The sequence below is a fragment of the Schistocerca americana genome, chromosome 1 (genome assembly GCF_021461395.2).
Source record: "Schistocerca americana isolate TAMUIC-IGC-003095 chromosome 1, iqSchAmer2.1, whole genome shotgun sequence".
Classification (NCBI taxonomy): Eukaryota; Metazoa; Arthropoda; class Insecta; order Orthoptera; family Acrididae; genus Schistocerca; species Schistocerca americana.
Genome location: NC_060119.1, coordinates 1,032,218,293 through 1,032,243,207, shown reverse-complemented (window position 1 = coordinate 1,032,243,207; position 24,915 = coordinate 1,032,218,293). Strand labels below are relative to the sequence as shown.

The 24,915-nt window shown below is 43.9% G+C and overlaps 1 protein-coding gene across 1 annotated transcript in view; it reads left to right on the top strand.

Moving 5' to 3' along the window:
- LOC124596093 (EF-hand calcium-binding domain-containing protein 1) overlaps nucleotides 1–24,915 on the top strand; it is a 107,457-nt gene that overhangs the window by 29,196 nt on the left and 53,346 nt on the right. Inside the window, exon 3 of the mRNA XM_047135092.1 lies at nucleotides 21,398–21,536. Coding sequence (XP_046991048.1) covers nucleotides 21,398–21,536 — 139 coding nt within the window. The remainder of the gene's footprint in view (nucleotides 1–21,397; nucleotides 21,537–24,915) is intronic.

Genomic DNA, 24,915 nt, shown 5'->3' with positions numbered 1-24,915 from the left:
ATTTTACTTTCGAATTCACTGAACGCTTCACGCATAGCCCTCCTTACGCTAACTTTGACATCGTTTAGCTTCTGTTTGTCTGAGAGGTTTTGGCTGCGTTTAAACTTGGAGTGGAGCTCTCTTTGCTTTCGCAGTAGTTTCCTAACTTTGTTGTTGTACCACGGTGGGTTTTTCCCGTCCCTCACAGTTTTACTCGGCACGTACCTGTCTAAAACGCATTTTACGATTGCCTTGAACTTTTTCCATAAACACTCAACATTGTCAGTGTCGGAACAGAAATTTTCGTTTTGATCTGTTAGGTAGTCTGAAATCTGCCTTCTATTACTCTAGCTAAACAGATAAACCTTCCTCCCTTTTTTAATATTCTTATTAACTTCCATATTCAGGGATGCTGCAACGGCCTTATGATCACTGATTCCCTGTTCTGTACATACAGAGTCGAAAAGTTCGGGTCTGTTTGTTATCAGTAGGTCCAAGATGTTATCTCCACGAGTCGGTTCTCTGTTTAATTGCTCGAGGTAATTTTCGGATAGTGCACTCAGTATAATGTCACTCGATGCTCTGTCCCTACCACCCGTCGTCAAACATCTGAGTGTCCCAGTCTATATCTGGTAAATTGAAATCTCCACCTAAGACTATAACATGCTGAGAATATTTATGTGAAATGTATTCCAAATTTTCTCTCAGTTGTTCTGCCACTAATGCTGCTGAGTCGGGAGGTCGGTAAAAGGAGCCAATTATTAACCTAGTTCGGTTGTTGAGTGTAGCCTCCACCCATAATAATTCACAGGAACTATCCACTTCTACTTCACTACAGGATAAACTACTACTAACAGCGACGAACACTCCACCACCGGTTGCATGCAATCTATCCTTTCTAAACACCGTCTGTACCTTTGTAAAAATTTCGGCAGAATTTATCTCTGGCTTAAGCCAGCTTTCTGTACCTATAACGATTTCAGCTTCGGTGCTTTCTATCAGCGCTTGAAGTTCTGGTACTTTACCAACGCAGCTTCGACAGTTGACAATTACAATACCAATACACAGAAATTTCAAGTAAATCCAAAGTAAGGCCAAGCGACCATTTTTGTCATATCACTCGCCATTTCATCATCCAGATTTCCATCTATCCATCGACAACCAATCGATTCTCCTAAATAACACAGTACGGTTTTTTGGACAAACCCTCGACAGAAAACTAACATCAACTCTTACCACCGAACACAAGCTCAAAATTGGCTAAAACTACTAACAGGGAGCACCTGGGGTCTACATCCTTCTACCATTATCCTCACCTGTAAATGCCTGATTCGCCCCATCCTAGCATATGTCATTACTGCCTGGATTCCTGCCTCATCTAAATTTTACAAACCGCTTAAAATTCTGTAAAGACATGCACCCCTTCTCTTTCCCGAGATATTGTATAGCCTTCCTTCCAGCTGTAGTTACAACGTTCTACCTCACACCGTCCTTCCGCTTTTCTTCCTCCCCTTCAATGAATTTTAGTCGCTACCTGGGGTTCCTAAGGCCCCACAGTCATGCTCATCATTCCACCCGCATCACGAGCATATCCATTTCTATGCACCACCAGCGTCACCCTTATACCATAGCATTATTATGACTGTCACCAGTAATTATATTTTAACTGGAATAAAATATCATCTAAAATGTTTTAAGAATCGTAAAATTGACCTCAAAAGTGTATTAAAAATTTTGTGGAACATTTACCAATTGTGGTCATACTGCGGAAGCGGTTTACAGTGGCCTAAATGTCGAAATTCCAATCGTGTGGCGAATAATGAAACATTACGGTCAACGGTCGGAAAGATAACTTCATTAAAAAAACTACGACCTTCCGCCGGTGCCTGACAATTCCAGAAGAATAAACTGAGAGCAGAGTCAACACACAGTACAGTTGGCTCTGAGCACTATGAGACTTAACTTCTGAGGTCATCAGTCGCCTAGAACTTTTAGAACTAATTAAACCTAACTAATCTAAGGACGTCACACACACCCATGCCCGAAGTAGGATTCGAACCTGCGACCGTAGCGGTCGCTCGGCTCCAGACTGCAGCGCCTAGAACCGCACGGCCACTTCGGCCGGCCACAGCACAGTAAATACGATATTTTTCTAAGCGACTGACTGCTGGAACACCAGCCTTAACAGGTATCCAACACTTACTGGAAGTCGCAAGCGGGCCAGGACGCCGCAAATGACACACCAGAATCAGGGAGCCCCAAAAATAGCGTTATATCAAGAGAATTGTTCAAGCAAGATAACCACATTGTGAACGAACAGTAAGTCACAGACGGTGTAGCAACTTAATAAATTACATGGGAGGACGGTAACAAATAGACACGGAGAATTAGTTCGCGTGATCTTACTAGTGGTACGTTCATCTTCTTTGTTTCCTCGTTTTGACGTCACATGAAACGGTAACCTCAGTGAGAGCAATACACAGCTAGCGGGTAAGTGGATCCTCTCCTACGAAGAACCACAGGCAAGAACAATAACGTGTCCGACGTACAAGGAACAGATCAAGGTTTCGCCACAGTTTCTGCGTTTACCCAGAATACGACATAATTCAACGATCATCTTTCAAGCAGTGTGCAATGTTACCCGACTAGCTACTTACCAGACAGTTATGCGCTTTTCGTGATGCACGTCATTCAAACAGTTTTGGGTAGTTCATATTTAAATGAGACAGTTCTGTTCAGACGGCAGGTTCTGCAGCAACTGCTCTCACGCTACGGCATTACCAGCCGCGTTTGGACTGCATTGTGAATAAATTCTGGTCGCTTCAGACGTGTTTATATAGCGTGAAATGAGTGGTAATTTTCTGGTTTTAGTAGTGAATGCTCGCTGACTGCGCCAGAAACGTGAATAGATTCCGCGTTGCCGCATTCAGCGACAAAGAAGACAAGTATGCTTTCGGAGTCTCTGAGAGTACGGAACTTTTCATTTGTGCCCATAATGTAATTTATTAGGAGGAACATCCTACCCGAAAAACATTCTACTATTCCCATAGAGTTTAGGCCGGCCGAAGTGGCCGTGCGGTTAAAGGCGCTGCAGTCTGGAACCGCAAGACCGCTACGGTCGCAGGTTCGAATCCTGCCTCGGGCATGGATGTTTGTGATGTCCTTAGGTTAGTTAGGTTTAACTAGTTCTAAGTTCTAGGGGACTAATGACCTCAGCAGTTGAGTCCCATAGTGCTCAGAGCCATTTGAACCATTCCCATAGAGTTTGAACTTCGGGAAATACAGGTGGTTATCAATAGTTTCGGACATCTTGTTGTATACTAACTAGGCTATTTTAAGGTTCAATTACAAATCTACGGCATCTAACTGTAAAAAATTTGGGAAACCAAAATAACTAGCCACCAGAACTCCATAAACAAGTAAGATGATGAGGTTGAAAAAAAAAAAACTAACTTTTCTTAAAATAGATCTCGTTAAGCGTGAAACATGTAATGTGATTCTTCGGTTTCTCCCAGCGTATTTGTTGATCGAACAGACCACTGGTGTCCTGCCGGTTTGTATGTCCAACGGGCCCGGTAGACACTGTCAATCGGTGGTACTACCTGGACTGTTTGATCGTGAATCATTTAATTCATTAGCAACCGAAAATTATATTGACAAATGGGAAAATTGTGTGAACTTCTTTGAGGATATACGCATTTTCCATCAGTAAAAAGCCTTACTTCTTTGCTGTCAAAGTGAAAGACAATTTCTGTTACGCATCGAACATTCAAAGTCAGTAATCCGCGTACTCTAATTAAAGGTGTAATTGAAGTTAGTGAGCCGGCCGTGGTGACCGAACGGTTCTAGGCGCTTCAGTCTGGAACCGCGCGACCACTACGGTCGCAAGTTCGAATCATGCCTCGGGCATGGATGTGTGTGACGTCCTTAGGTTAGTTAGGTTTAAGTAGTTCTAAGTTCTAGGGCACTAATGACCTCAGAAGTTAAGTCCCATAGTGCTCAGAGCCATTTGAGCCATTTTGAGGTTAGTGAACTTTCGTTGCTTCTGTGAATCGTGCTGTCCAGATGGCTTAGTAGTTATTTATTACATTATTGGCTGAAAATCCTCGCATTGCCCTTGTATTCATTTTTCCAGTTTTCTTTTGGAAACGAAAACAAAAAATGGGCTGTTTTTGTAGTGTAGTACCAAAAAAAATTAATTTCCATGTACTTGTGAAAGCACCTTTGAAATTATGAAAAAATCGTGCAAAGAGATATGGATAACGTACAAATGAATAAGTACATCTGGTTCACGTGTCTACAATGCGATTTTGTACACGTGTCTGTGACAACGCCTCTTCATTGCTCTATAGACGGATATTGTTTTCGCTTATAGCTGTCTGCTCTTCGCAGTTGAAAATTGTCAAAAGCGCCGTCAAGTGGCAGATATTTCCGTAAATTGACGTGACTTTAGGAGTGTCTCACTAATAAGCAATAAATGTATTAAATATTATTTAAATCGAAGGAGGAGAGGGAGACAGGAAAGGATAGGAACTAATGATCAGCTGCATCGGGACTTTCTACGGAATTAGGGGTGATGAGTGAAAAGCTCGGACCCTGCTTAGTAGGCAGTTACGTTAACCACTCGCTACCCGGCACAGTATTTATCGCAAAAGCACGGCGTATCTCGGCACGCTCCCCGGCCGACCTATATTCTCACTTAGCCCCACCTATCCGCAGACCCCCCTCTATGTCCTCCATGTTCGCTAATTCTAGATTCCTGCTGGAGGTCGAATGTAAATGTGCATCCGCACTGTAGGTTGTGCATTTATTGCGCATTGAGGTGAAACAATAATGCACTGAAGCACCAAAGAAACTGGTATAGGCATGAGTCTTCAAATACAGAGATATGTAAACAGGCAGAATAAGACAAGTGTCTGGCGCAGTTTTACCTTCTCCAATACGCCGATGACACCGCCTTCCTTGCCCTCGCCCCCACCCTGCAACGCTCCCAGCACCTTACCTTCTCCAATCCCATCTTGACCGGTTCACCACTTGGTGTAACCAGTGGCTGCTCAAGATCAATCCTTCCAAGACCCAGGCGATCATTGTAGGCAAAACCACCATTTCTTTCCATCTCCTCGATTTCTATGTAACCATCTACGGCCGTCCTATCAACCTCACCCCAACCTTCAAGTACCTTGGCGTCACCCTCGACCGACGCCTCTCTTGGACCCTCCATCTCCCGACGATCCAAGCCAAGACACGCTCCCAACTCCGCCTCCTCAAGCTCCTTTCTGGCCGCATATGGGGTATGGACCCCGTGATCATCCTCCACACCTATAAATCCCTCATCCACCCTATCCTCTGCTATGCCCATCCCACCTGGATCTCTGCCCCTTCTACCTTCTACAAATCCCTTCAAATCCTGGAACGCCATGCGCTCCGCCTTGCCTATCGCATCCTCCTCCCCTCCCCCACGAGGAACCTGTATAGCTTAATTCCGTTCCCACACCTCCTTCTTTCCCTCGAACGGTTACGGATCCTTTACACCTCCCACAAACTTGATCCCCTTCACCCACTTGTCTCTCCCATCCTCTCCCACCCCCGCCTGCTGCTGCACCTGTACTCCCACATCCCAACCGCTCTCCATCTCTCCACACTCCATACCCTTGGCCAAGGTGGCTTCCGTCAACTCCCACTCCCTGATGACGCCCTCGTCCCTCCATCTAGCCCTTCCACCAACTTTGATCCTCCCCTTCCTCCCCCTGTGTTTTTCTCCTGGGGCACCCTCTCCCCCCTCTCTCCCTCCTCTCTTCCTCCCTCCCTCCCCTCCCCCTGGGCTTCCACTACCCCCCGTCCCTTCTCCCCTCCCCCTCCCTTCTCCTCTGCCACTGGCATCAACACCCTCCCCCTCTTCTTCTTACCTGCACCTCTTCCCTTTGGAAGGTCCCCAGCTTTGTGCGTGAACAGTGCATCTTCATGCGCCAGAGGTCGTCGCCAGTGCTTGTGTATGTCTCCACGTCAGTGCTTTAGTGTCTCCCCGTTTGTGCTCCTTCGTTCACGTGTGTACTTTCTGTCTCCTCCATTTGTGTACAGTGGTGAACGTTTTCTATTCGGACAGTGCCCCTGTGAACGGCTTCGTGTGTTTTTATATGTCTGTCTACCGTTTTTATCCACCATGTTTGTTTTGTTGTCTGTCTCTCTCTATACTGTCTGTGTTATCTGTGGCCGAAGAGCGGCGTAGATAGGCCGCTGCCGGACTACCTTTATTGTAAAGGTGTCGAAATCACAATAAAGGAAAAAATTGCGCAGTTGTCAGATAGGTTACTGCTGCTACAATGGCAGTCGAGACCATGCCACGTCGTATTGCAGCACTTCTGCATGCTCACAGGAGCCCTACGCGATATTAGGCAGGTGTACCAGTTTCTTTGGCTTTTCAATGTATGAATGCGTCGTGTCTGTTTTTTATGGACATGTTCGAAAGAACAGACACCGCGCTTTTGTATAAATGTATTAAAACCTCATGCATGATGCGGCATTTTTTCGCGCATCTCAGTGTTTGTGGCATCATATCTCTTGAACTAAGTGTCGTACAACGATATATTTCTATAGATACACTGAGCTGCATATGTGGGCACTGTCTGCGAAATATGTTGCGATCAGAGTTAGAAACAAATAAGCAGTTAATTTAAACGTCATCCATGATGCGTCAGATTTTCTGTCTCAATGTTTACGACGTCATATCTCCTGAAGTATGTTGTGTAGTACCATAATGTAATTTTGTAGACCGATTTAGCGGCATATGTGGATACTGCCTGCGAAATTTATTGAGAATAGAGTTACGTCATGCATGATGCGGTAGTTTTTCAAGCATATCATTGTTTATGACGTAACATCTCTTAAACTGTGATAGGTAGATCGTTCTTACCCCGACAGCGATTGCTGCCTGATAGTAAGAGTAGGTGTACCAAGTTTGGTTGAAATCGGTCTGGTGGTTTAGCTGGAGATATGGAACACACACACACACACACACACACACACACACACACAAACACATACATGTACACACATTTCTATGAGTGTGTTGATTTCGGGACGTGTTTCAACTACTACCATCACCAAAAACTACAACGCGAATGTTTACAGTTCACCAGTTGCAATGAACCGTCTGCCGAAGTGTAGTGTGTAGCGCTCTATACAGCCACACTCTTTTCTCGAGTTTATCTCGTCGTAAGGAATCCTCTGTTTTCGGGATTTTGGCATTTTTTAAACTTTGTGGCCGGATGCGCTTCTAGTCCCTATAGTCAACAGTTATCTAAGGCGGAAAAGTCGTGTGACCCATCTCTCTGAAAATTATGCAAACTTTGTTCTGTTTGTTATGGTATTTGAAGTGTTTGTGCATCGTATTATTCTGAGGCGGAGATAGGGGACCAGCCCAGCATTTACTCAGAGGAGCGTGTAAAACCACCTAAAAACCTCATGGAGGCTGGCCGGAGTACGAGATCAACGGTCGTTAATCCGTCGCGCTTTTTCGATGCTGGTTCTGTTCATCTCCGTGTCTCAAAATCCATCACACTCGTCGCTAAACTATACCAGCGAATTGTCTAGTATTATTGAAAACACTTGATTTCCCTTTTAACAAAATCAACTTGTCAGTTAGCTAAAGAAAGCAGAAAATTGAATTATCGACCACTGCGTGATGGATATAAGATGTGGAAATATTTCACAATAGGCAGTTCTTGTTTCTTCTTAAGTACAGACGTACGGCTTAGTAATGATTTTATGTGATTTGGTTCAAATGGCTCTGAGCACTATGGGACTCAACTGCTGTGGTCATAAGTCCCCTAGAACTTAGAACTACTTAAACCTAACTAACCTAAGGACAGCACACAACACCCAGCCATCACGAGGCAGAGAAAATCCCTGACCCCGCCGAGAATCGAATCCGGGAACCCGGGCGTGGGAAGCGAGAACGCTACCGCACGACCACGAGATGCGGGCTTTATGTGATTTAAACGGGAATATTTAATATTTCAAACCCATCTCTGTGGTCTCCAATGGTAGGCCGCCGGTGACAGCATTTCCCATAGAAATTCACTGGCTCAAGTGGAGTGGAGAAATACGACTGCGATCGTCGAAAATATTTTTTTATAAGATAAATTACACCTGTAGACCAGTTCTGAAAACGAGGTATTCTCGGCGAGGTGTCTGGTTTCACTGCCGAAAGACTTTTTTATGTTGGGGGCTGGAAAGAGAGGCTGGCAAAAGAATGGTTTGGAAAGACGATTCTGGTGGAATACTCAAAGAAACCTGTATCGAGAAAATGTTTCTGATGGAACTTTTTGCAATCGTTAGGCTATGAGCTGCAGAGCCGATGTGTTTCTGCTGTCTGTGTTCACTTTGTCAAAAGCTGGTGAGAGATAGGATCAAAAGAGTATGTTGAGAGACATGTTTTAATCGGTCGTGACAAAAAAGTTTCACAGTACCTTCTTATGGATGAAGAAAGGGAATATGAAGCATTGTTAAAGTTTAAAGTTATTTAACCTTCAAGGAAATTACTTAGGATGAGTTCAGAGGGGTGTAATCAGTAACATTTTTTGCAGTTGGAGCTGGGGGTGGGGTAGATTTGTGAGGTCAAAGTGAAGTTCACAGCTATCGGAAATGATCTATTAAAGAACTCGTCAGATGATTATTGATACAACAGAAGTATTCCGTAAGTCTAAATTTTGTTGAAATCGGTTACGGTAGTAGAGATTCATCAGCTTAATCCATTTTGTGTTCATTTTTTATATGAGACAGATAAAATATAATTCTGGGTATAGATCTACGATTTTCTGTCACCATTATAGTGATATCAGAGCCACATTTTGTCAAGAAGATAACTGCTAACCCTAATCACAGTAATGGTTTAGTTTTTGGAATTGGGGGTAAGCTGCCACACATGGGTTGACACTCTATTGTATTCTCAAGACAATTGCTTCGATGGAAGTCGTTTTTAATACAAAAGCCGATAAAAATTTCTTGTATTCATTTTCTTCATTTTTTGTTCAAGCTTTTTTACCGGAGCAGTCTCATTCAACACCGCCAATAATGTGCGGCTAGCTGATGGAACACAGAGAAATTTTGTAGCGTAACATCTTACAGTGTTAATAATATACTGTACAGCAGTACCAACTTTGTCAATTCCCAAAACATAATTACATCGTGACTATTAAAATGCATCACTCATGTAATCTCTTATTCCACGGTAAAAACAGATGAAAGCAGTGAAGAATCTAACATCATAAAATATAAAGAGAAGTGAATTAAATGAAAGAAAATCAATAGAAGCAGCTTTTTGTAAACACATACGAATCGAAAATGGCTATCACATACATCAGAGCTACGCACCACTCAAGTTACAACGTTTTTCAACTATAAAAATTTTGTATTTGTGGGGATCCAAGCCTACAGATGCATAATAAACATCGCATTACAGCCTATTACAGACCATGTTTGCGATTATTTCTCAACTATGTTGCTTCATTACGTTGTAATGATCAGGTGCATCTCAAATAAGACGAGAGTATTAAAATGACACCCTGCGATAGACTTCATTCTCATTAGTGCTCTGAGATGGAATGTTGAAGCATTGCCTTTTGGATTTAGTTTTATTTTTACTGTTCAACTTCCTTCTTCAACTGAGGAGCTTGCATGTAAACCTTTTTACAGCTAGTGGCCACGTTGCTCAGAAAAAATGCATACTGCTCACTACGGCTTCTATGCAACGCCATGTTGAAGTATCGCAGACGTCTCAGAAGTGTGTTTTCGGTATATTTATGCTGATTTGGTCTCTGATGGCTTCATTAGCAAAGTTTCGTAAACTTGATACTTCCAACTCGAAGTCTAATATTTTATCAACTGATAATATTCCGACATTTCTGACAGAGGGCTATGGACCCCTCACACCTCATTCTGATTCTCAAGATAAGCCTCACCACGTTGCTAAAACCTCGAAAACCTCAGCGGGTCATATAAAGCGTCAGCCCTCATACACTGGCAATTTTCTAAACGCAGCGTTTAAACACTTGATGTTTTGTGTAATGAAGGCTTGTTTTATTAGCGTTCTCGACGTCGTTGCACGTCATAAAGTCAGTGTCACGTGGTGAGCGCTTAGCAGGGGCGACAGCCACGAGTCTACCGCTGGCGCGTCATTGGCCGGTCGGTTGCCTGGCAACGCGAAGCACAACTCAGCGCGCCTTTCGATTAGCTGCCGGCCGCGCGCCGAGTGACGCCTTAGCTGGCCGATATCGAACGGGCGGACCTTTCCACATGATATAAGTGTGACAAACCTCTCCAAATGACCTTAACGTCCTCGCCTTGTTTCCACAGATAAATCTTTAAATTTGGGTCTATGTGGTTCGGAAAACTGAGATGTCACATCTACAACGATTTCATTTTCAGGAAGCTATTTCTGCTTCCATAGAACGGAACAAGGTTGAAAGATTTTACAGCGTCGCAGCAGTGTGCGTCCGTAGATTTCACCGCACCACATCAAAGTCTGAAACTGAGGTCACATTGAGGCATGGGCAACTTATTTCTGATGAGTAAACTGTTCATACTGATTTTGATGGCGATTTTTGTGGAAACTGTAGGGTGACACATTTAATAGTATAAAACAGTAAATATATAACTTCCGGAAGAGTCTGCGGAAAAATGTAACAAAAATGCAAAATAATCCTTTGTTTGTGGGGAAAATAAAAATACATTCCAAGGTACCAAATGTTTTTAAAGAGTCTTGCCTGTGTTGAGTTGATAGGGGTGGAACTTTTCTTTTTGAGACAGATAAAGCCCCTAAGAGGTAAAACCGAGCTGTCTGTTCTCCTTCGTCTGTTAGCGCCGTTTCGATTCTGAAAATAGCAATGGAGCTCACGAGTCCATTATAACAGATCTGTACTGTCTTAGGCACCAATGGCGCAGTGTGGGAGAAACAAGTGCCACAGCAGCTCATTAGTTATGAGGTAACGATGAATAAAATATTCTCGGGTTTCCAACCGCCTCAATTGCTTAAAACTACACTAGCTTTCGGCCAATCACTCCTTGGCTATTGTCAAGTTGTATGATTGCCAGTGGGCTCTTGGTCCGCCATTATATACGCTAGCTGCCGGCTGTGACGTCACTGGTGCCCTTAACATTGCCATATATTGACATGTTTTGAGTCTGGGTTCGATGTGCCCCTTCAAAAGTGTGATCGCTGGATCCCACGCAGCGCTGAGCTGCAAGCCACCGTCTCTATTCAGGGTGTTTGCGGTAATTTTTATTTCAGTAACTTCCTTCATTAAATTCTCCCAGAAGCCGTTAGTGCGAGTCACGACACAGGCATCCTCAACTTTTATGTGGTGACCGTTTTCTAACGCATGCTCAGCTAACGCAGATTTCTCTGGATTCCGTAGGCGATAATACCTCTCGTATTCTTTCCTGCGTTGTTCCACAGTGCGCACTGTTTGTCCGATGTACTTCTGGCCACACTCACAAGGTATTTCGTAGACTCCAGGTGTTCTGAGACCTACTGAGTCTTTAACTGGTCTCAGTAACTTACGGATTTTCTTTGGAGGCCTGAAGATTGTTTTGATCTTGTGTCTTTTCAACAGGCGGTTTATCTTGCCCGACACAGAGCCACAGAATGGCAGCAAAGCAAGTTTCTTTTCCTGCTCTTCGTTGGTGGTCTTATTCTGATGTTTCCCAGAAATCACTTCTTTCACTTGACGGGCGCTGTAGCCGTTATTCCTGAAAACCTTGCGTTGGTGGCTCAGTTCAGGGGGCAGGTTATCGTCGTCTGATATTACTCTTGCACGATGCAACAATGTTTGTAATACTGTGCGCTTCTGTGCTGGATGATGATGGCTGGTGGCGTGCAGGTACAGGTCTGCGTGGGTGGGCTTTCTGTAGACGCTGTGGCCAAGGCACCCATTTCGTTTACGGTGGACAGGGACGTTGAGGAAGTGCAATGCATTATCTTTTTCCATCTCCATGGTGAACCGGATATTACTGTTGATGCCATTGAGGTGTTCCAAAAACTCGTCTAGTTTCTCGCGTCCGTGTGGCCAAATGACGAACGTGTCGTCAACGTATCGAAAGAAGCACTTCTGCTTCAATGGCGCAGTATCTATGGCTATATACTCAAAATTCTCCATGAAAAGGTCTGCAACAGCTGGAGCTAACGTGCTACCCATTGCTACGTCCTCTGTCTGATCGTAATTCTGGCTGTTGTACACGAAATAGGAGGACGTAAGAGTGTGCCTAAATAGCTCGACCACGTCACTTACAAAATACTGGGAAATACTGCCATTGATAGGCACATTCGTAAACAGCGCCACTACATCAAAACCGACTATAATATCATCCTCACTAAGGCGTAGATTCTGCTAATACTGCGCCATTGAAGCCGAAGTGTTTCATTCGATACGTTGACGACACATTCGTCAATTGGCCACACGGACGCGAGAAACTAGACGAGGTTTTGGAACACCTCAATGGCATCAACAGTAATATCCGGTTCACCATGGAGATGGAAAAAGATAATGCATTGCACTTCCTCGACGTCCCTGTCCACCGTAAACGAAATGGGTGCCTTGGCCACAGCGTCTACAGAAAACCCACCCACACAGACCTGTACCTGCACGCCACCAGCCATCATCATCCAGCACAGAAGCGCACAGTATTACAAACATTGGTGCATCGTGCAAGAGTAATATCAGACGACGACAACCTGCCCCCTGAACTGAGCCACCAACGCAAGGTTTTCAGGAATAACGGCTACAGCGCCCATCAAGTGAAAGAAGTGATTTCTGGGAAACATCAGAATAAGACCACCAACGAAGAGCAGGAAAAGAAACTTGCTTTGCTGCCATTCTGTGGCTCTGTGTCGGGCAAGATAAACCGCCTGTTGAAAAGACATAAGATCAAATCAATCTTCAGGCCTCCAACGAAAATCCGTAAGTTACTGAGACCAGTTAAAGACTCAGTAGGTCTCAGAACACCTGGAGTCTACGAAATACCTTGTGAGTGTGGCCAGAAGTACATCGGACAAACAGTGCGCACTGTGGAACAACGCAGGAAAGAACACGAGATGTATTATCGCCTAAGATATCCAGAGAAATCTGCGCTAGCTGAGCATGCGTTAGAAAACGGTCACCACATAAAACTGATGATATCTCGGTCGTGGCTCGCACTAACTGCTTCTGGGACAGTTTAATGAAGGAAGCTACTGAAATAAAAATTACCGCAAATACCCTGAATAGACACGGTGGCTTGCAGCTCAGCGCTGCGTGGGATCCAGCGATCGCGCGGTTGAAGAGGGCACATCGAACGCCGACTCAAAACATGTCCATATATGGCAATGTCACGGGCACCAGTGACGTCACAGCCGGCAGCTAGCGTATATAATGGCGGACCAAGAGCCCACTGGCAGTCATACCACATGACAATGGCCAAGGAGTGATTGGCCGAAAGCTCTTGTAGTTTTAAGCAATTGACGCGGTTGGAAACCCGAGAACATTTTATCCAATGTTATTGCCGCGAGACTCTTCATTCATACATGAGGTAACGTGTTCGCACTGTAAAGTGAAAGATGCGTTAGGTCTTTGTTTCAGTCTCACTGAAGACGAACTTTTGACCTCTTCTGTGACAGAACTACATGCAGCCAGATCGAGAAACATTAAAAAATACTTAAGAAATCTTCTCCATCATAAATCCTCTTGCTATTGTCAGTATCGCATAACATAAGGTTGAAAAACTTATGTAGGGCACACATGATAATACCTATTTCTCGTGTTTTACTGGAATAAACTTTAGTTTTTTAAGAATACAGATAATTTGTTCATTGGAATTCTTTAGGGTACTCCAACAGCCACGTTTCCATGCTAGTTGTGTACGTCACAGGACAGGACGTAGGCACAGAGCATTTCAAGGTTCAAAAAAATCTAATTTTTGACGATTTAGGTAGGCATGTGTTGCAGATACGTTATCGTTTATTAAAGCAGACTTTCGTTTAAGTTGACGACGCTAAGTTGTCATTCATTTGTGTTAGTGCAGAGCATTTTTCATAGCGTTTTTTCATTAGGTTATTGAGCACAAAAGTAATAATAAGATAAAAATTAATAATAAAAAATATGTTCTGTCACATTTTAAATAATGTGTGATAACGCTCAGAAAATTTACGGATTCTTTGCTTCTAGAAACGTATTGTTTTGGAGTTAATAATGTCGTCAAGTCCAGTAAGCTTGTTCATAGCTTCCTTTGTGAAATCAGCCGACTGCAGATGAGCGTTATTGTGCAGTAGCAATACCAGCTTGTTGGCCGTTTTCTTTACACTGTGACGTGAAGACATTTCAGTTATTGGCAATTGCGATGGACATACCCCTGGGTAGCAGTTCGTACTATACAACACGCTACCCGTGCCACTTAATGCTGTTATGAAGTTAGAATGAAGGCATTATAACCGGTCAACAGTAACATCATTACATACGATACTCCGTGAGCGCACAGAGGCCATTATATCACAAATAAGCCCTCTGAATTTTGTTGCTTTCAACTAGAGTAAGCACTAATCCTGCATCCGACTTATGAATCTTCCCCACTGAATGATAATGTCGAACGTAGGTTAAATGGTAGCAATTCATATCATTTGTCAACTGATGGGACTTTCTGAATGTGGAAAATGATTCATATCAGATAGATCCTTCTTGAGTCGAGAAAAACATTTTCTAACGTGATTTCTTCGACAGCGCTAGCACTACACACGGCACAAATATTTCGAGCGGTCTCCGCTGCCTTCACCCGTATTAAACCCAAAGCGTGAATCTTCTTCCACTTCAGACGCTATTTTGTAAAGCTGAAACAACGTTTTTATGGCCAAGTATTCAAAATTCAATACCTAACTACAAGGCAAATGCTAGAACTTCAAGTAAAAAATGACATTTGATAAATACACTCATAGTAACACACTAAACACCAATGTTTCAACTTACATATCAACCTAATTTTGTTTTAGGTACATTGTAGCGGCGGTGGTAGTTTATACACGTCAGTATTCTTCATGCCGTATGCTGCACGAGCAGAGACTGCACCGCTGTATTACTGTACGTTGTTCACTCGATTTATCGAAATTATTCCATGTGGAAAATCAAACTACGATAGTAAAAGATTTTATGCTTGCCAGTGCGAGAACAGAAACGTGCTTAAGGCCGCTGGCCGGTGGCCAGTAGCCGCTGCTTGGCGAGGAAACTTTCGAGCATAAACTGTTCTGATCCTGAAGCAGTTGCTAACTGTTTCGCAGGAATGTTTTCGAAAGGTATCACTGCTACTGGTGGGTTACATATTGAAAGAAAAAATCTTTGAGATTCTATCAAAGATACACAGAAGCGCCAAAGAAACTGATATAGGCATACGTATTCAAATACGGAGATGTGTTAACAGACAGAATACGGGGCTGCAGTCGGCAACGCCTATATAAGACAACAACTGGCCAGCGCAGTTATTGATCGGTTACTGCTGTTACAATGGCAGGTTATTAAGACTTAAAGTCAGTTTGAACGTGGTGTTACAATTAGCGCACGAGCGATGGGACACAGCAGATCAAATGGCTCTGAGCACTATGGGACTTAACAGCTGAGCTCATCAGTTCCCTAGACTTAGAACTAACATAAGGACATCACACACATCTACGCCCGAGGCAGTATTCGAACCTGCGACCGTAGCAGCAGCGCCGTTCCGGACTGAAGCGCCTAGAACCGATCGGTCACATCGGGCGGCAGGGACACAGCAACTCTGAGGTAGTAATGAAGTGGGGATTATCCCGTACGATCATTTCACGAGTGTACCGTGAATATCAGGAATCCGGTAAAACATCAAATCTCCGACATCGCTGCGGCCGGAAAAAAAACCCGCATGAGCAGACCAACGACGACTGAAGAGAATCGTTCAACGTGACAGAAGTGCAACCCTTCCGCAAATTGCTGCAGATTTCAATGCTGGGCCATCAACAAGTGTCAGCGTGCGAACCATTCAACGGAACGTCATCGATAGGGGCTTTCGGAGCCGCAGGCCCACTCGTGTACCCTTGATGACTGCACTACACAAAACTTTACGCCTCGTCTGGGCCCGTCAGCACCGACATTGGACTGTTGGTGAATGGAAACATGTTGCCCGGTCGGACGAGTGTCCTTTCACATTGTATCGAGCGGACGGACGTGTACGCATATGGAGTCAACCTCATGAATTGATGGACCCTGCTTGTCAGCAGGGGACCGTTGAAGTTGCTGAAGGCTCTGTAATGGTGTGGGTCGTGTGCAGTTAGAGTGATATGGGGCTCCTGGCACGTCTGTATAAGACTCTGATAGGTGTCGCGTACGTAAGCATCCTGTCTGATCACCTGCATCCATTCATGTCCATTGTGCATTCGAACGGACTTGGGCAATTCCAGCAGGACAATGCGACACCCCACACGCCCAGAATTGCCACAGAGTGCCTCGAGAAACACTATTCTGAGATTAAACACTTCCGCTGGCCACCAAACTCCCCAGACATGAACGTTATTAAGGATATCTGGGATGCTTTGCAACGTGCTGTTCAGAAGGGTTCCCCCACCTGGCCGTTCTCTTACGGATTTATGGACAGTGCTGCAGGATTCATGGTGTCAATTCCTTCCAGCACTACTTCAGGCGTTACTAGAGCCCACGCCACGTCGTGCTGCAGTACTTCTGCGTGCTCGCAGGGCCCTACACGATATTAGGCAGGTGCACCAGTTTCTTTGGCCCTTCAGTGTAGTTTTAGCAAACAAACGAAATGCAGATACAACTTTACAACGGCTCAAGTAGAAGACAGTGTATCACACGCTGCAATGCTGCCAGGTCGTTCAGACAGTGAGACTTAAAGCTGTGAGGGGCGGTCATTTTATTGGCGGCTTAGGTATTTGTGATAGACAGATTTTGCGTCAAAGACAGTACAGTTTCAACAACATTGTGGGTGTGCTTTAATCCTCTCTCACTGCCTTGAGAACTACTGTCTCTCTTTCAAGTCCCGTGATTCATATATGCAGTATAGTTTCTATATACAGGGTGTCCCAGGAGAAACGGTCAATATTAGGAATAGGACAGGAACGATCATTCAAGCAAAAACTTCAACATGTGCCCTATTCAGAATGGTTTCCGAGACGGAAAACATTTGACGTACATTTTTATTTATTTTCTGTGTTGTTTAGTACATTATCAGGTGTACACATGTGCACATGTACAACATTTAGTAAACATTATAACATGCGTTTGTAACATGTTTGTATAACAAAGTACCAATTGAAAAGAACCGATTTTTAATATACACTGGACTTGCATTTGGGAGGACGACGGTTCAGTCCCGCGTCCGGCCATCCTGATTTAGGTTTTCCGTGATTTCCCTAAATCGCTCCAGGAAAATGCCGGGATGGTTCCTCTGAAAGAGCACGGCCGAATTCCTTCCCCGTCGTTCCCTGATCCGACGAGACCGATGACCACGCAGTTTGGTCTCTTCCCAGAAATAACCCAACCCCCCCCCCCCCCCCGCCCATTTTTAATACAATCGCCTCTAAGCATTATCACGCATTTCGTATTAGAACTGTTGTACAGTTTGCAATAAATGATTGAGTATCCCATCGTCAACTTTAGTGCATTTGTGCACTCTTTGGAGAACATGTTTTGTTGCTTGTCTGAACGTCTCTGCGCGTTCCAAAATGGAGGGCAGTAGCGTCCACGATGCGACCAAGCAGTTCATCTCGCATATTCACATTTCGTTTGTACACTTCATACTTCATCGAACCTCACAAAGAAAATTCTGATGCCTAAGGTCTGGCGATATTGATGAGCTGTTAATTGTACTGCCATTAGAAATGCAGTGATTAGGGTAAGTGTACTTGAGATGTTCCCTCACATGTCTGCTAAAATGTGGAGAGGCTGCATCATGCTGGAAATACATCGCAGTCTGCGTGGCCAAAGGAACGTCATCAGGGTGTCCAACAAACGAATTAAAAATAAAAAGAACCCGCAAGTAGTTCTGTCCCGCCACTCGCTCTTCTAAAATGACTGGAATTTTCAACATGTAAATGTATCTTATATGTGTTGTATCTCGGAAACCATTCGGAATGGGGCATGTGTCCATGTACGTTTTTTGCTTCAGATGAGTTTTCTACCATCTGGTGAGCAAGATATATAAGACAGGCGAAATATTCTCAGACTTCAAGAAGAATATAATAATTCCAATCCCAAAGAAAGCAGGTGTTGACAGATGTGAAAATTACCTAACTAACAGTTCAATAAGTCACGGGTGCAAAATACTAACACGAAATCTTTACAGATGAATGGAAAAACTGGTAGAAGCCGACCTCGGGGAAGATCAGTTTGGATTCTGTAGAAATGTTGCAACACGTGAGGCAATACTGACACTACGACTTATCTTAGATGATAAATTAAGGAAAGGCAAACCCACCTTTCTAGCATTTGTAGACTTAGAGAAAGCTTTTGACAATGTTGACTGGAATACTCGCTTTCAAATTCTGAAGGTGACAGGGGTCAAATACAGGGAGCGAAAGGCTATTAACATTTTCTACAGAAACCAGATGGCAGTTAAAAGAGTCGAGGGGCATGAAAGGGAAGCAGTGGTTGGTAAGGGAGTGAGACAGGGTTGTAGCCTATCCCCGATATTATTCAAGCTGTGTACTGAGCAAGCAGTAAAGAAAACAAAATAAAAATTCGGAGTAGGAATTGAAATCCATGGAGAAGAAATAAAAACTCTGTGATACGTCGATGACATTGTAATTCTGTCAGAGACAGCACAGGACCTGGAAGAGCAGCTGATCGGAATGGACAGTCTTGAAAGGAGGATAGAAGATGAACATCAGCAAAAGCAAAACGAAGATAATGGAATGTAGTCGAATTAAATCAGGTGATGTTGAGGGGATTAGATTAGGAAATGAGACACTTAAAGTAGTAGATGAACTTTGATATTTGGGGAGCAAAATAACTGATGATGGTCGAAGTAGAGAGTATATAAAATGCAGACTGGCGATGGCAAGGAAAGCATTTCTGAAGAAGAGAAATTTTTTAACATCGAGTGTAGATTTAAACGTCAGGAAGTCGTTTCTGAAAGTATTTGTGTGGAGTGGAGACATATATGGAAGTGAAACATGGACGATAATTATTTTAGACAAGAAGAGAATAGAAGCTTTCGGAATGTGGTGCTACAGAATAATGCTGAAGATTAGATGGGTAGACGACATAACTAATGAGAAGATACTGAATAGAACTGGGGAGAAGAGAAGTTTGTGCCACATCTTGACTAGAAGAAGGAATCGGTTGGTAGGACATGTTATGAGGCATCACGGGATCATAAATTTAGTATTGGAGGTCAGCGTGGAGGGTAAAAATCGCAGAGGCAGGCCAAGAGGTGAATACACTAAGCAGATTCAGAAGGGTGTAGGTTGCAGTAGGTACTGAGAGGTGAAGAAGCTTTCACAGGATAGAGTAGCATGGAGAGCTGCGTCAAACCAGTCTCTGGACTGAAGACCACAACAACAACGAGCTTTTCTATCATATTATTGAATATTGACCATTCCTCCCGGGACAGCCTGTACAAACTCTAGCTCCGTGTGTTATCGCTGCCGCCTTCAGGATTTGATCTTTTCTGGTGTATGTAGATACACTACTGGCCATTAAAATTGCTACACCACGAAGATGACGTGCTACAGACGCGAAATTTAACCGACAGGAAGAAGATGCTCTGATATGCAAATGATTAGCTTTCAGAGCATTCACACAAGGTTGGCGCCGGTGGCGACACCTACAACGTGCTGACATGAGGAAAGTTTTCAACCGATTTCTCATACACAAACAGCAGTTGTCCGGCGTTTTCTGGTAAGACGTTGTTGTGATGCCTCGTGTAAGGAGGAGAAATGCGTACCATCACGTTTCCGACTTTGATAAAGGTCGGGTTGTAGCCTATCGCGTTTGCGGTTTATCGTATCGAGACTTTGCTGCTGGCGTTGGTCGAGATCCAATGACTGTTACCAGAATATGGAATCGGTGGGTTCAGGAGGGTAATACGGAACGCCGTGCTGGATCCCAATGGCCTCGTATCACTAGCAGTCGAGATGACAGGCATCTTATCCGCATGGCTGTAACGGATCGTGCAGCCACGTTTCGATCCCTGAGTCAACAGATGGGGACATTTGCAAGACAACAACCATCTGCACGAACAGTTCGACGACGTTTGCAGCAGCATGGACTATCAGCTCGGAGACCATGGCTGTGGTTACCCTTGACGCTGCATCACAGACAGGAGCGCCTGCGATGGTGTACCCAACGACGAACCTGGGTGTACGAATGGCAAAACGTCATTTTTTCGGATGAATCCAGGTTCTGTTTACAGCATCACGATGGTAGCATCCGTGTTTGCCGACATCGCGGTAACGCACATTGGAAGCGTGTATTCGTTATCGCCATACTGGCGTATCACCCGGCGTGATGGTATGGGGTGCCATTGGTTACACGTCTCGGTAACCTCTTGTTCGCATTGACTGCACTTTTTACAGTGGACATTACATTTCAGATGTGTTACGACCCGTGGCTCTACCCTTCATTCGATCCCTGCGAAACCCTACATTACAGCAGAACAACGCACGACTGCATGCTGCAGGCCCTGTACAGGCCTTTCTGGATACAGAAAATGTTCGACTGCTGCCCTGGCCAGCACATTCTCCAGATCTCTCACCAATTGAAAACGTCTGGTCAATGATGGCCGAGCAATTGGCTCGTCACAATACGCCAGTCAGTACTCTTGATGAACTGTGGTATGGTGTTGAAGCTGCGTGGACAGCTGTACATGCCATCCAAGCTCTGTTTGACTAAATGCCGAGGCGTATCAAGGCCGTTATTACGACCAGAGGTAGTTGTTCTGGGTACTGATTTCTCAGGATCTATGCACTCAAATTGCGTGAAAATGTAATCACTTGTCAGTTCTAGTATAACATATTTGTCCAATGAATACCCGTTTATCATCTGCATTTCTTCTTGGTGTAGCAATTTTAATATCCAGTAGTGTATATTATAACGGTTACAGCTGTTGATTTATGAACCTAGCTTTATTTTAATGGAGCTACTGTATATACATTTTTCTTTAACAATGGAATGAGCCTTTCAAGAGAACTCCAGCGACCTGACGAGTGTGAAAGTAGATCAACCGTTAACAAGATAATAGCGCCTGAAACTATTGCCCCTTTAAGAAGAAGAGGTCGCACAAACGTCTTTCCTATTATAAATTCGTATTATTTTCTGTACGTGTTGTAATTCATTTTCTGGCCTAGTTTCAATTTTTGTGACAATGAGAAACTGATTGGTGTGTGTTACGTGTGTTGTGTGTGTGTGTGCGGCAGGCAGGAGATCGAGGCGCTGTGCCGGGTGTACCGCAGCCTGGTGGCCAGCACGAGTGCTGCGGGTGGCTCCCCCTCCGCCGCGCAGGCGCCGGCCGTCGCGGTCGCAGCGCCGCCCCTCGCCGGCGTCGCCGCTGTCGAGGTGTGTCCCGCTGCCGCTCTCTGCCGACACGCGCGCTCTCCGCTCTACAGTATCAGTGTAGCACGGGACTCCAACCTACCTGGCTCTTTACATTACATTCTGGAGGATTTACTATTCAATAAACTTTCTCAATTGTTTGGGGAAATACGTCAACCAGCCATTTTGATATAATTTCGTTTGTGCCAATTCGCGTTTTGATCTTGCACCCAACTTCAGTTGACGTAATACATTTTCTATATGAAGACGGTATCTATTCCTTCGGACATGTCCGAAAGATCAGGTACCATCACTGACCATGCACCTCTCTTAGAATGAAATTAAATCAAGACCCTAAGCTGTCGAAAGGCGTTCATATTCATCGACGGGGACAGTTGAAAATTTGTGCTCCAACCGGCACTCGCACCCGGGATCTCCTGCTTACATGGCAGACGCTCTGTCCATCTGAGCTACCAAGGGCACAGAGGATAGTGCGACTGCGGCGATTTATCCCTTGCACGCTCCCCGTGGGACCCACATTCCCAACTTAATGTCCACACACTACATTCGTATTGCCCCTGCCCATTACACTCATTACACGCGGCAGACAAGCTTACCGAGTCCCGTAAGAGTTCGGGCACCGCGTGGGCATCGAGCACAGAAGAAGAACGCCAATGGCCGGTTAGCCTTAACTAAATAAAGATGGTATCTGTTCATTCGGACATCTGTCTGGCTAACCGGCCATTGACCTTCTTCGGTGCCGATGCACACGCATTACCCGAGCTCTTGCGGGACTCGGTAAGTTTGTCTGCCGCGAGTAATGAGTTAATGGGCAAGGGCACTACGAATGTAGTGTGTGGACAAGAGTAGGGAATGTGGGTCTCGGGGGGAGCGTGCAAGGGATAAACCCCTGCAGTCGCACTATCCTCTGTGCTCTCGGTGGCTTAGATGGCTAGAGCGTTTGTAATGTAAGCAGGAGATCCCGGTTTCGAGTCCCGGTCGGGCCACACATTTTCAACTGTCCCTGTTGATGTATATCAACGCCTGTCGTCAGCTTAGGGTCTCGAGTTAATTATCATTTAATACATATTCAGTCTTCAGTTGTACACAGTTAAAACATCGGCAGAAATTTGAATGCCGCAGCTAGCCTGTGTAAAGTTTCAATTTTGTTTTTGGTTATTGTACCTCGCGAGTTGTATATTTACGGTGTATTACTGTTTACGTGTACTTATTTTCTACTCTGCTCGTCGCTGTTATGGTTTTGTGATGCCTTCAACTGACATTTTCTTTATTTGATGTACGATTCTACAATTTCGGCCTTAGACAATATTCAGACATCTAAAAGGGCAGCATTCGAAGCGGCACTAGTGTGCGTTAGCGACCTTTTTTTTGTTTTTTAATCTGATTTTGTTAGTTGTATTTTTTCGGAACGTACGTCTCATGATACTCGTTCAGATCATCGTTGATCCATTCACTCAGTTTTTTCTACTACAGGATGCCGCTAACCCTCTGACCGAACACACTGAGCTACCTTGACCTCGGTTACGGAAGCAGGTAGCATTATAAATTGGATGCATTAATATTACTTATGAACTGAACGTCAAACCAATCATATCCCAACATATACTAGGAGGATTATAACTTACTTTATGGAAGATTCGTTAATGGTATATTATAACATGTACGTCTTTGCTACTATGACTGCATATACTTGTTATCTTCGTAAGATAAATTGAAAGGAGTTTTACGTTGTTTTAGGAATACGTTGCTTTTGAGCTGTCGTTGCGAAGTTCTTATGTATAAATTCGATGTTTATAACGTATGTACACAGGAAAGATTATAATTGTTTTACAAAAATTCGTTAATTAAGCTATACAGGTTTAGGGTTTGTTCTCAAGTATAATTAATTATCGTTCATCATTGATGTAAATATGACTGCATACATATCGAATAAAATAAGTTTAAAATATTTGTTCCATTACTGTGGGAGCACGTTAATTTTGAACAGTTGTTACAAGGATCTCATATATAAAGTCGATCACAGTAATCTAATGAAACAATAATTAACAATATGAAAACTTAATAAATTCTTTTATCATCTAATTTATGGTTGTGTGATGTTTCACATTATCGTCATATTTATTGACAAGTATAGCGATAACTATGCGTTCTTTGGTTCTATAATGCTTTCTCGTACTTGTGGTAAAAAGTTGTCGGTAGCTTATGTAACATTTTTAATAATTTATTAATGTCACAGAAAAATTGAGTCGGATGTGTGATGGACGATACGGGAATTTACATCCATCTAAAAGAGCAATCTGACAGAATTTTAAATGAGCAAAGACACCTGAAAAACGGAAAATTCGTAGACTGTAATTAAAAAATCTGACGTTCACCTACTGCTGTTTGTGAAGTATTACAGTCTGTTCGTTCTTCTTGCACATGACACTGTGTGGTATTCTTACAGTGATGCCGACTGACTGTATAACTAACAGCTCTCGCTGCTGTGTCAGTGTTTGGTGATGTCTGTAAAGTTGATGACATATCCAGGTGCCGGCCGGGGTGACCAAGCGGTTCTAGGCGCTACAGTGTGGAGCCGCGTGACCGCAACGGTCGCAGGTTCGAATCCTGCCTCGGGCATGGATGTGTGTGATGTCCTTAGGTTAGTTGGGTTTAAGTAAAGTTAAGTCCCATAGTGCTCAGTGCCATATGAACAGATCCAGGTCGAAAGCTGTAAACATGTGGTGATAATAAACTTAGTTTACAACGTTCTATGACTATCGATAAGAAACTCAACACTATTGAGATTATTTAATGCAATAATACGAGATAATTTGCTCTATATTTTTGGGATTCCTTCTGGGAAAAATTGAGAATGCGACAGATTACATTAGAAAGTAGATCTTTTTACTTCTTCGGTTAATACTGAAACACCGTAACTGTACAATTTTTACATCCTCTGTCTCACACGTTAAGGTAAGGAGATTTGATAGCGGCACTCAGTGGTTGCCAAGAAACTACTGACCATTTGAAACTTACCTAGGAGAACTCGCTTTTCTACAAGGGTTATCCTCTGCTTAAATGGTTCAAATGGCTCTGAGCACTATGGGACTTAACTGCTGTGGTCATTAGTCCCCTAGAACTTAGAACTACTTAAACCTAACTAACCTAAGGACATCACACACATCCATGCCCGAGGCAGGATTCGATCCTGCGACCGTAGCGGTCGCGCGGTTCCAGACTGTAGCGTCTAGAACCGCTCGGCCACTCCGGCCGGCATCCTCTGCTTAAGTTACTAGCAAATAAAAGATGCTACTCATCGCGTAACTCACCTTTTTTCATAAATTCCTACGTTACTCACCTACATGTGATTATATTGAGAAGGATCAGAATACATCTTTCA